At 40.3% G+C, this 13,280-nt stretch overlaps 1 protein-coding gene across 10 annotated transcripts in view; it reads right to left on the bottom strand.

Annotated features, from left to right (window-relative positions):
• Positions 1 to 11,147: 11,147 nt before the first annotated feature.
• Positions 11,148 to 13,280, bottom strand: part of LOC131248194 (polycomb group protein EMF2B-like) — a 43,583-nt gene continuing 41,450 nt past the window's right edge. For 5 of the 10 annotated variants that reach the window (XM_058248309.1, XM_058248313.1, XM_058248312.1 and 2 more), the window contains 2 exons: positions 12,445 to 12,534; positions 11,148 to 11,642 (listed from right to left, as the gene is read on the bottom strand). In XM_058248309.1, the coding sequence (XP_058104292.1) occupies positions 11,519 to 11,642; positions 12,445 to 12,534 (214 nt within the window). In that variant the 3' untranslated portion in view covers positions 11,148 to 11,518. The remainder of the gene's footprint in view (positions 11,643 to 12,444; positions 12,535 to 13,280) is intronic. The other 5 variants (XR_009172168.1, XR_009172167.1, XM_058248314.1 and 2 more) reach the window with 5 other exon arrangements.

Genomic DNA, 13,280 nt, shown 5'->3' with positions numbered 1-13,280 from the left:
GTGTCATGTCAGCATCAGCTAAGTTAATGCATCCAGAGGGGTCTTCTGGTGGGTCATGGTCTCTCTCTCCTTTAGATTTTTTTATGCAATTTTCTTTTTCTTTCTGACCTTTATGTCTACTATTTTCTTTCGTTTGGATTTTGATAGTAATTAATTAAAGCCTTTATGTTTTCTCTCTGTCTTTTATTTTCTTTACGCTTGAGGAGGTGTCTACTATTTTCTCTGTAAGTGTAGCCATGGTGCGCCGGGCATTCCGTTGATTCGATGAGCCCAAGACATCCTGTGGAGACCCTGTACACGGATATAAGATCCAGGACGTTCATTATATCAGATAGGCTGTGGGCCCCACCGTCATGTATGTGTTTAAATCACGCCATCCATCCATTTTGTTTTAGCTCATTTTTTGATTCACGCCCTAAAATGAGCTGAAAAAAAAAATGGATGGACGCGTGGATAAAACATAGACATCAGATAGCTGGCTGGTTTTGGGGTCAGAAGCCAAACCGCGTCCGTTGGTGAATGTCTCTTGCTCTAAAAGGCTTTTGATAGATGCTCTGTGGGCCCCACATGATGTATGTGTTTCATCCACTCCATTCATCCATTGTTTCAAGATCATTTTATGGCATAATCTTACAAATGAGATATATCGATCGATATCTAAATTGGTCCACATTACACGAAACAGTATTGATTGAACACCCACCATTAAAAACTTTCCACATAAGTTTTAGACAAGTTCGCGGTTCAAGGTTTTTAATGGTGGACATTTAATCCATACATCACAGTGGCCCCTCACAACTTCTGAGCTACCCAATCCGCGTCCTGACTTGGGACCATGTAATGAATAGCTGACGCTTGCCACATCCACATATGTGGGGTTCTTTTGGCCAGTGCGCATGAATCTACGCCATTCCTAATAGATGCTCTACCTTCTATTTTGACCCACCTAATCTGACCGCTGGCTTGCTTCCATGATCAATTGTATCCACCTGATCAGTGAGAGTTGTTTGATACATTGGCAGAGAGAGGTGTGAATGAGTGGGGCCTGAGCTCAACAGTCCAATTCAAACCGTTCAAAATCTGGGCCCATCATAGCCCTGGGCCCGGCCTTTACGTTGAAAATGAACTGATATCTTGCTTGCCTGGACCTTTCATAGTTTTCCAACATAGGTGGCTCACCTTATGAGTGTACCACACGGTTCTTGTGCCCAGTGCAGACAAGCTGGGTTGGTTTGGGCCTGATTTGAGTCTATTGGACTGGGCCTATTCATAATTCTAATTTACCCACCTAGGTCTGGACCACACACATATCATGGACCGTCCGGATTTTGTGCCCATGACACGTGTGTAAGGGTGCACACGGGTGCTCACCTAAGATAGTATACAGGTGAGCATGATTCTCTCTCTCTCTCTCTCTCTCTCTTTATATATAGAGAGAGAGAGAGAGTAATGGTCTCCTGCCAACTATCCGGCAGGCTACTTGGTGCGCTCCAATTCCCACCGCAAAGAGGAAATCGGATTGTATACTGAGTAAACTCTGTTGGGCCCACTGTGAATGGATGTGGTCTATCCATGCTGTCCATCCGTTTTTCAAGCACATTTTAATGGTTTAGACTAAAATTGAATTATTTCCGATGCTTAAGTAGACCATAGAATAGGAAACATTGGGAATAATAATTTCCACCATTGAAACCTTTCTAGGGTCTACAGTGATGTTTATTTGTCATCCAACCCGTTTATAAGATCACACAAATATGGATGAAAGGAAAACACAAATATCAGATTGATCCAAAACTTGTGGACCCCAAGAAAATTTTCAACGGTTTACATTCAATTCAGACTGTTTCCTGTGGTGTGGCCTACTTGAGCTTTGGATATACTTCATTTTTGGGTTTAAGACTTAAAGTTATCGGTTAAAATGGATGTAAGGAGTGGATGGAATCTATAAATCACAGCGAGCTCAATCATATGAATGTTTCAACGGTGGTCACTAACTACTGTTTCCTCTCATGTGGCCCATTTAATATTTGGATCCTTCTCATTTTTGGTCGCATGCCCTAAAATGATTTTGAAAAATGGATGGACGGGTTGGATTTATCACAAACATCATAGTGGGCCCTACGCAGAATCCTAGCACATGATCTTCCAACCAAAGTAAATTTCTTCCTGCCCTATAAAATTTCCTAATTTATTTAAAATTTTCACCATCTGACGAATTACGTGTCTCCAGCACTCGACCTTATAAAAGGTATGATACGGTCGAGCGTATAATACCTTATCTGACTCGATTTAAGACATCAAATACAACATATATATATATATATATATATATATATATAGAGAGAGAGAGAGAGAGAGAGAGAGAGAGAGAGAGAGAGAGAGAGAGAGGAGAGTCATGCTCCCTGTGCACCTACGCACGTGCGCACCTTTACACACGTATCATGGGTGTCTAATCGAAACGGTCCATGTGATGTTGAATCCCATGAAACCCCGAGGGACAAAATTTCACCCTAATCTAAAATTATGGTGGGCCATTGCAAAGAGAAATGCAAATAAAGGGAGGAAAGCATTTCTCTTTTCTATGGCCTACCAGAATTTTATATCGGGGTGAAAATTTGTCACATGGGATTTCATAGGATTCCGCATCACATGGACCGTTCAGATTACATACCCATGGCACGTGTGCAAAGGTGCGCACGTGCGTAGGTGCGCAGATATATATATATATATATATATATATAAGGTTCTATAAAGTCAAACTCACGGGAACTCCCAATGAGGTCGAGGTGTGTGGGCCCCACCATGATGTATGTCGAACATCTACCCCATCAATCAGATGCACCATTCCATAGTGGGCTTAGGGCTTAAAAATCAAGTCAATTTGTGACTTGTGTGGGCCACACCACATACAAAAGTTGAGAGGGGTTACCCCCCATTAAAACATTCATAATCATTTTTTGGGCTCACCGAGATGTGGTTCACAAATCTAGCCTACGCATTATGTGTGTCCCACTTGGATGAGGGGTTAGACCAAGTTTCGGACGCATCCAAATTTCAGGTGGGCCACACCAAGTGCTTTTATATGTTTTAGACATGTCTTCACATGATTTTAGTTGGTATGGCCCACTTGAGTTCCGTATACGACTGATTTTTAGGATATCCCATAATTTAAAGGGGACCATCATCATGGTGGGTCCCACACAGCTCGACCTCATGTAGAGTTCCCATGAGCTCGACTGAACCTTTTCCCATATACGGTCGAGCTCATGGGAACTCCCCATGAGGTTGAGCTGTGTGGGCCCCACCATGATGTATGTCGAACATCTACTCCAACTCCATCAGTGACATGCACAATTCCATAGTGAGCCTAGGTCTTAAAATCCAAGTCAATCCATGACTTTTGTGGGCCACACCACATACAAAAGTTGAGAGGGGTTACTCTCCATTAAAACATTCATAATCATTTTTTGGGCCTACCGAGATGTGGTTCACAAATCCAGCCCATCCATTATGTGTGTCCCACTTGGATGAGGGGTCAGGCCAAGTTTTAGACACATAAAAATTTCAGGTGGGCCCCACCAAGTACTTTTATATGTTTTAGGCATATCTTCAAATGATTTTAGATGGTATGGCCCACTTGAGTTCTGTATACAGCTGATTTTTGAGATATTTCATAATTTAAAGGGGACCCATCAAAATGCACGGTGTTAATGTTTGACATATATCATGGTGGGGCCCACATTCCCATGAGCGCTACCTCATGGGAAGTTCCCATGAACTAGACCGCATCGAACCTTTTCCATATATATATATATATATATATATATATATATATGAGTAATGCCCGCACACAACTAGTTAGACTTTACATTTTCGTCCAACTAGTTGTGCATTTAATGAAAACTTTCTTAATTAATGTAAATGCTTTTGTTGCCTACTAATTTCATTTTAGCATAGAAAAGTGGCCACGGCATGGGTGAGCTATCATGGTGTTAATGTAAAATCAACCCGGCCATCACGTATGACACCATTTTAGAATAAGTTCTCAAAATTTATCTCCATCCCTAGTTCAAGCGGACCACACTATTGGAATCAGTGTACATGGACCCTCCAAACTGTCCCCTAGAGTGGCTCACATGAATGATATAGAAATCTGATTTTTGGGGCCTAGGCTTACTTTTGGTATGACATCTAATGGTTGGAATAGATTTCAAAGTTTCGTCCTGATTGGCTCTGTAAAAATCAAGGGTGGATGTCTCTCTCCTAATTATTCTCATTGGTGTGGCCCATTTGAATAGCTGGTTAGCCTGATTTATTGATACTAGGCCTATTACTTGATTATACATCTAATGGTCTGAGTGGATCTTACATACATATTAAATATATCCATAAAATAAAATAAAAATAAGAGTGAAAGCCCTATATGTTACCAAATGGGCCCTTAGGGGGCCAGCATGATTTTAAGGTCGGTAGTTAATGCTCATAAGTCATAACGCTTGCGGTTGCCGATTAGCTACTGAACCTGAAGTGATGTCACACGTTCTGTGGGGCCAGCATGATGTATGTGTTGTATCCACACCGTTCATACATTTGGAGAGATCATTTTAAGGCATGAGTTAAAGAATGATGTAGATCCAAAGCTCAAGTAAACCCCACCACAGAAAACAGTGGGGAGAATGACACTCACCGTTGACACCTTCATAGGGCCCACTATGGTGTCTATTTGATATCCTACTTGTTTATAAGTTAACAGGGACATGGAATAAGGGAAAACATAAATATCAGCTTGATCGAAAACTTATGTGGCCTCAAGATGTTTTAAGGGTAGGCATTCAATCCCCACTGTTTTATGTGGTGGGATCCATTTGAACTTTGGATCTGCTTAGTTCTTTGTCACATGTCATAAAGTGATCTTTCCAAATGAATGGACGGTGTGGATGCAACACATTCATCACTTCAGCAGCGGGACTCGCTGAGTTCCGTAGCTAATCAGCTAGCGTCACTGCTGGCGGAGAAGGGAAACGGATCGACTGCTCCCCTTCCAACCAGTGGTCGGTGCTCTGTGGGCCATACCATGATGTATGTGTTTCATCCATGCCGTATGTCTATTTTTTTAGATTATTTTATGGTATAATATATAAAAAATGAGGTACATCCCAATCTTAAGTGGACCACATTACAGGAAACGGTGATGAATTAACGTTGACCATTAAAAAATTTTGAGCGCCATAAAAGTTTTGGATCAAAATGATATTTGTTGCCTGTATGAGTTAATCAACAGATTGGATGTCAAATAAACAGTACAGTGTACCAGACGAGGATTTAAATGGTGGATATCCAATGATTATTAATTGTTTTCTTGTGGTGTGGTCCACCTGAGATTTATATCCCTCACATTTTTGGTATAAAGCACTAAAGTGATTGGTACTGATGAACAGAATGGATGAAACACATACATAATGGTGGGGCCCACAGACTCTGTGGCTAAATGAGAGCATTAAATAAGAAAAAAGTGGTTAAATTAGGAGAGAATAGAGGAGACGGACGGTCTACAAAGAAAATAATGAGACACTATTGAAGTTTACATATATAATATATTTGGATGATGCGCTACATATCTTGCAAATCCGGTCCATTAATTGGGTAGGGTCCATTGTAAGTATATGAGAAAAAATATTTTTTTAATCAATAATACGCTATACTCTACAAGAAAAGTGAACGGTTAGAAATCTACTCCAACAGTCTAGATTTAAGTTACATGTGTGAATCTAGTGGTGATGAAAATTTACTGACATTAGTACATAAAATTTCATTAGTGTGCTTTATTTAATAAACATGTTGGATCTATGACACATAATTCTCAATATACTTATGTAAAACTCAGTGTCACATATCTCACACGTGGTGCATTGCATGTAGGTGAAAATAGAAATTTTGATATTTAATGCATAGCTAGTTGAAGCAATTTAAATGGCCCAACTAGTTATGTGTGAGTATCTCTCTCTGAAGTGCTCAGCGGAACTCATGCGGACTTTTTTACTTTATTATTCCTTATGGTGTGCGTGTACACTTGATTTGTATTGATTTTTAGATCCATGGTAGAAATACGGCAGCACACTTGATGGATAGGGTGGATCTCATGCATGTTGTCCCTCACACCATGTTGATAGCAGTGGTCACATCCCTTCCCTGTGCATAGTAAGGCCAGGCCAATTGGTGGAAGGATTGTTTTTTTTTTTTTTTTTTAAAGCTAGAATTATTAAAAATCTTATTTTCATTATTCAAATGAATTATGTTTGTTGACTCTTTGAACAAGTGTATAAAAGGTCTCAAAAAATGTTCGACCTAAATTTATAAATAGACGAATAATAGGTGGATAGTTGTGATTATACCGTGGTTACATGTACTGGACCGTAATTTTCCCTACAATTTTATCTTATATTTTCGAGAGAAAGTAACACTGAAAAATGATAATGATTAAATTGGCTTCAAGAATTCCACATGGGAGTGGCTGCCACACATGCATGAGATTTGAACCATTCATCTTTAATCACAATGTCAACCATTGGTTGGAATTTTCTCTAGTTGTCCTATCATAATCGTTGAAAGCCTTCCATTCATAGGCTAGTATCATCTAACCATCTTAATGTTTGGGGTGGGGCCGTCTATCATGTGGCACAAGATGAACGCCCTGGATTTTGTAATTGTGTGCCACATATGAGATGGATATTATTGCCAATACTAACTAGGAAATCTTTATAAATGTGATGTGTTCATGAAATCAATCATGGTTATGATGTTACTCATCAATGTTACGTGGTTGTTACACAAAAGGAAAAAAAAATCCATGATTTAGACATTCCAATTGCATGTTTCAAAGAAATTTTATTCATTAGCCTATGTGTATCGATCACTACAGTATTGAATTTCAACCCTCTTTTGCATGCTGAGAGATACATATCAATGTTGTAAGTACAATTTAAAGCTATTCTAACCAACAAACAAAATTCAAGTTGCTTTACTTCATTTGATGTTCATTAAATTGTAGTTTTTATTTTTACAAAATTAAGAAAATTTAATTAAATGAATATTTTATTAGGTTATTTGAGAAGTTAGAGTAAACTGAAGACTGCTGACCTGTCCATCCGTTCTGACTTGTTGAAATTAAAAGATGTTGTTCCGGTTACATGGACTTCTGAAAATAAAAAATCATTGGTGCATGAAATGTCCAAGCAATCAATCCCAACATAATTATACATCTAAGGAAAACTAAATTGCCTCGAAAAGCGGTCACTCTCACACTGTCAGACAATGTTCTGTTTCTGGCCACCCAATCGGCCACGATCCCCATCCGAACCCTCATGACAATCAGACCCTATCTCATTGTCCTCCAAGAAACAACAATGGGCCGCTGCCAGCCAAGAATCAGCACCCACGGGCCACCAAGAGGGACAATGTACACCCAACAACCTGCAAGAATCCGCTGCATCTGCGACCGTCGAAGGACCGGATGTTGCAACTGTCCATGTTATAGTGGCTGCCAGCCAAGAACCAGATCACCAAGAACCCCATTAAGGACCAACGCTTACCAAGAACGTTGTCCAGTGGACTGCAAGTATTTTCCGACGAGGACGGCTAAACGTGACCTATAGGCATCCGACGAGTTCAAGCATCTCTCTCATTTCTTTTGATTCTCTGGTGCATTAATTGGGAAAACCAAAAGCATCCCCTCTATGTCTTTTGCACCTTATCAGTTTCATAGACGTGGGTCTCAAGATCTGGGTCACTTTCTCTTTTTCGGGGTCCGCCACAAGGCTGTGAGGTCAGCATAATGTATGTGGTCGATCACCAGAAACAGCTTCTTCCAGCCGCAGCCATCCAAGAACCCCCAGCACAAATAGTTGATCAAGAACCTAATCCGGTAGCGTGTAAGCTTCCACACCAAGTTCGACCATCTCTCTGATTCTTTTAGGCATTTTCGAGGGAAAGATATGATATGAAATGGATTGCAGTTGGAGATTTTCTCTCCCTTTGTGGTTATTGAAATGATCAGTGTCCAATTGTGATTTTAGGAAATGATATTTGTTGATCTGCCCAGCTAGCAAAGAATACAAAACATGAACGGATGAGATCATGTTAAAAATGCACTACTGGGCGGAAATAGTCTCCCCACCGTCCTGTGGTATGGGGCCACGTGTGCCCTGTGTAAACCTACCACCCATCAGGTGTGCCATACGTAGGTTTTTTTCCTCTCCTCTATCCCTATCCCATAGGTATAGGGTTTGAATCAATAGAGAACCTTTTCATGTATGAATCTATATTATTACATTCTAATTCCTTCCCGATACTTTTCAAGGAAAATAAAATCCCGAATTGGATCCCAAATTGACGGGTTGGTGTGAGCTTATCCATGCAGTGATGCACTCTTCGAATAGGAATCCATTTTCAGAAAGATCCTAGCTTTCGTGCTTTGGTGGGTCGTCCGAAATCATTTCAATGACCTATGTTGTGTTGAAGGGATATCTATATGATTCGATCGATTGCGTAAGTCCCGCGGTAGCAACGGCTCCTCCCACTGCTTGGGAGCTCACGGTTTCACGTTCTATTTCACTCCCCGATGGAAGTTCTTTTCACCTTTCCCACACGGTACTACTTTGCTTTCGGTCACCCCGAAGTATTTAGCCTTGCAAGGTGGCCCTTGCTGATACACACGGGATTCCATGTGCCCCATGCTACTCGGGTCAGAGCGTAAGCTAGTTATGCTTTTGGCCACTGGACTCTGCCCATCTAGGGTGCATCACTCCACTCCTTCGCCTAGCAACACGACGGGGTCCTTACTCTTACTCCAACACCTGGTTGAGGGTTGAGTACCCATGGGCGGTGAAATTCCACTACGGTGTGAGTGTGTGGTGGTGTGTGTGCGTGTGTTAAAAATAAAATAAAATAAAATAAAATAAAAAAGGTGTGCCATACGTGCATATAGGAAAGAAAAAGGGCTGAACACAACACAGAGGTGTGGCCCACGTGATGTATGACCTGCTGATGGTGGTTTTTTAAGTAGAACGCATTCACCACCAACACATCAGATAATGAACCTTCTAAATCTCACACTTTTTTAAGTAGAACGCATTCACCACCAACACATCAGATAATGAACCTTCTAAATCTCACACACGTGTGCACGCAACCTGGGTTTAAGTTGGACGCGGATGGGCGCGGATTACGTAATAACCCCACCAGGACGGGGCGCGGTCCGGGTGGATCCCCAACTGTGGGGCCACTGAGATGTATGTTCCTTACATCCATACCGTCCATCCATTTTCACAGATCATTTTAGGGCATGTCCCCAGAAATAAAGAAGATCCAAATTTTAGGTGGACCATACCACAGGAAACGGTTGTGATTGAATCCCCACCATTAAAAAATTTATGGGGCAACCGGAATGTTTATCCGCCATCCAACCTATTGATAAGGTCACAAAGATCTGAATGAAGAGACTGCATAAATATCAGATTGATACAAAACTTGTGGTCCAAGTTTTTAATAGTCGCTTACCACAGTTTTCTGTATTATGATTCACATGAAATTTAGATCTGCTTCATTTTTGGGTTATTGACCTAAAATGAGTTTTCAAAACGAATGAACGGCATGGATATTAGGCACATACATCACAGTGGGCCCCACGGTCTAGGATCCTACCCGCCTTCCTGGATGGGGGATCCACTGAAGCCGCCAAGCTGGAGACGGGCGGTCCTAGCTGGGGTTCTGTAGGGGGCACACCCATAATTTTTTTTTATATAAATCATTCATCTATTTTGAGGGATCATTTAGCTACATGAGACCAAAAAAGAGGCAAATAGACGACCTGACTGGACCACATCAAAGGAAGCAGAGGTGACAACAATGACGCCTAAAGTTGAAACCCTGAATGGACCACATCAAAGGAAGCAGAGGTGACAACAATGACTCCAAAGGTTTCATTCTTAAAAGCCTACCGTCATCTACCTCTTCATAAGTTCAGACAGACCTGGGTGATGGGAAAACATAAATATTAGTTTGATTCAAAACTTTTTTGCATGAATAAAATGCATACGTTCATGAGGCCGACATTATGTATACTCATTTGTTGTCGCTGCTAGGAACAAGGACTGGGTATGGGCTAGATCTCCTGATTCTACTGGCCCAAGTCAGGCCCATTTGCAGGCTTGCAAACTTAGTCACGTGTCCCACCTTGGAAGGTGAGGCCCAGTTTTTGTGGAGGCCACTTTCATCTATGGTTGTACATCTCTATTCATAATTAAAAATTGGTGATGCTGCGCTCCCACCAATCTTTGAAAAAAAAAACCCTTGTCACGTGTGCAAGCAGGGTTAGAAAAGTCTCCCCATAAACATCTACCGCATCGGATTTTTCTGAACCTACAGGCAGCGACGTGCAAAACTGGCACATGCATGTGGCATGCAATCGTTCCTCCAGGTTTCTCATCCATTTACAAAACAACGCTTAAAAGTTAGATCAACCATCTCATCAGTCCACGATCACCATATATGCGGCCCACACATTGAAGGAATCGGCTTTTAGTTTTCGACTACATGACCTATACAATTGGGCCCACCCACATGCATGCCTCGGATGTGTCCAATGCATGTCAGGTTGGCAAGTTGAGCCGCCTGTACAGGCGTGTTGCATTCTCAAACCTTCCTGCCTGCGGGGCTGGCTTAATCCAAAAAAGAAATGGGCTTTGGAGATGCAATCTCCCCAATTACTTCAAAAAATGCCACCTTATATGGGTAATTTAGTCATTTCACAGAAGCAGAATTTGAGAAGAGAAAATAACGGGGTTAAGAAAAGTACCTAAAAACCTTTTATAAATGTTAAGAAATTATTTTAGAAGAATATTTTTGTAATTTTGGAGAAAATTGAAAATTGTGTTTTAAGGAGAACAAAGAGGAGAAATTTTCTACTAGGAAATGCATAGATATAAGTCTCGAAATTCCAATTGCAAAGCTGTCAAATGCAATTTATTTGACAGACTTGTGCATTCAAACGCTCCCTCCAGAGAGAACCATGACATTGAATACTTTCTCCATTGAACTCTTACATAATTAAAACATAAGAAAAGAAAAAATAAAGGGTGACAACATTCATAAATACCAGAAGTTTCTATGACATTAACTATATAATTCCAGTCGTAACTGTAAATGGTCCTAACTAAAGATTACATCTGCGACAGTATACTGCATTTCAATCAGCACAAATAAATTGCATTATCTAATTATAATACAAGCAATACGAGCCCCTATGACGTCAGAGTAACTAAAGCCCCTCCAAAGGAAACTTTTCCTCTAGTTACCTCTGTAAAAAAAAAAAAGAATTATAATTCCATATTTGGAGAGGAAAAAAAAATCATCTAAATTACCAGCAGAGAACACCGTATTGGGGCATGGGATTAGTGAGTTAGACCACTGCCTCTCATTGCCTAGGCCAATCTCCTGTTTCTAAAAGAGCAAAACAAAAGCATCAGCTCTGCTTAGGGTCCAAGCTCTCATTCCAGTAATTTTCAAGAATTATATTACAGCTGTTCATTGTGCGGGCATCCAGAAGGCTGTGGTTCCAGAGTTTGATCATAAACAACCTCCAACACCTGCTTACAGCATATACATGGTTAATAAAGAAAACATATCACAATTACATGTAACAGAATCATAAAAATTTATAGTTGCATACATTATACAAAAATTAGAAGAGGAAGAAAAAAAAAAAAAAAGAGATGCAGTTGATGGGAGGCATTGGCCGAACATCACTCTGAACAGTTCATTCAAGCAAGGCATGGTGCAAAACTCACACTAGCCTGTCCTAACCATCTGATCAATAGCATGGAAAATGGATGGTCAAAATAGTGCAGAAACAAAATAGGTCAAACCATCGTCTTCAAACATTTTTTTTTAGTAGGTACCACAATGGATTGCATATGATTCTAAACAACCATTTTGGATTGATGATCCATCTGATCTATGGCTCTTGAAAACAGATGGTTGAAAAATAGTTAGGATCACAATTCAAAGGGTCAAGATCATCCAAATGGCAATAGGTTAGGATCATCCAATTGGCGTGAACTTTTTTCTTTTTCGTTTACCATGGTTTGCCCCAAATATTATGAATGAATGAATGGCCCGGATCAATGATTGGCACTGCCACATGTCAATATAAATATTTGGGGAAGTTGCTAACCTCCCCACAAAGGTAAAGATGTAAGCATTTATGCATCCATGTACATCTATAGTACTCATAAGTGCATGTGTTCATTGGTACATGCAAATCCAACAATTCAAGCATGTGATCATTCTTGGGCAACATAAAACCAGCAGGATAGAATACAATAATACAGATGCATACGCACACACGAGCATACAAAGTGCTATAGATTCTGGAGGTGTTCTTCCTACCAAATGAGAGCTGGTGCACGGACAAGATCCCGTCCATGTAACTTTGAGAATGCTTCGCATGCCCATGGGATATGACCATCTGCCAACACCCTGCAACCATGAAAATCCTTGTCCATTCAGAAGAGCAGTTATCATCATAATAATAACCAGAATGACAAACTTTTTAGTTGCTACCTAGACAGAGCATTCTAACTTCTTTTTCAATCGAAGGTTCTTGATGCCACAAATGCAAAGGAGCATTTCACTAACTCTAGATGCAGCCACAACGTGCAAACACAAGAAGCATGTGTTTCAAACTTAGTTGCATGATCCTTCTAACTAGGTTCCCCTCCCACTTCGGATCGCACTTCCGAATCGTGTTCCCGCTCCCATGTCCCAGTTGTTTATACTTGGCAATATTTTGAAATAGACACATTTCCACTACCGTGTCCAAATCTATTGCCATTGCGCTTCACACTTCATGCAACTATAGTTCAAAATTTTATTGAAGAGAGCATAAAGAACATAAGGGCCTATTTGTTTTGCCGATTTCCACAGTAACATAATGTAAATAAGCAATCATTACTATTTCACAGTTTTTGTTTAAACAAGTGTTACAGCACATAAATTGAGGCGTCAAATGCATATGTAATAGGAGAAGGATAAAGGAATTTGTAATCATTACGATTTTGCATTGTAAAATTACCATCTTTACAATTTTACCTAGATAAAAAAACAATGTAAGCATTACCATTATTGCAATCAAATGTAGTTGATGTCACTAGACAAGCAAAGCAATTTGTAATCATTAACCATTTCCTTTACTGATGTAATTGGTAAAACAAACAGGCCCTAAG

This window comes from Magnolia sinica, chromosome 6, assembly GCF_029962835.1.
Source record: "Magnolia sinica isolate HGM2019 chromosome 6, MsV1, whole genome shotgun sequence".
NCBI classification, from domain to species: Eukaryota; Viridiplantae; Streptophyta; class Magnoliopsida; order Magnoliales; family Magnoliaceae; genus Magnolia; species Magnolia sinica.
The sequence above is the reverse complement of the archived record's forward strand: the minus strand, read 5'-3'. Positions and strand labels throughout refer to the sequence as shown.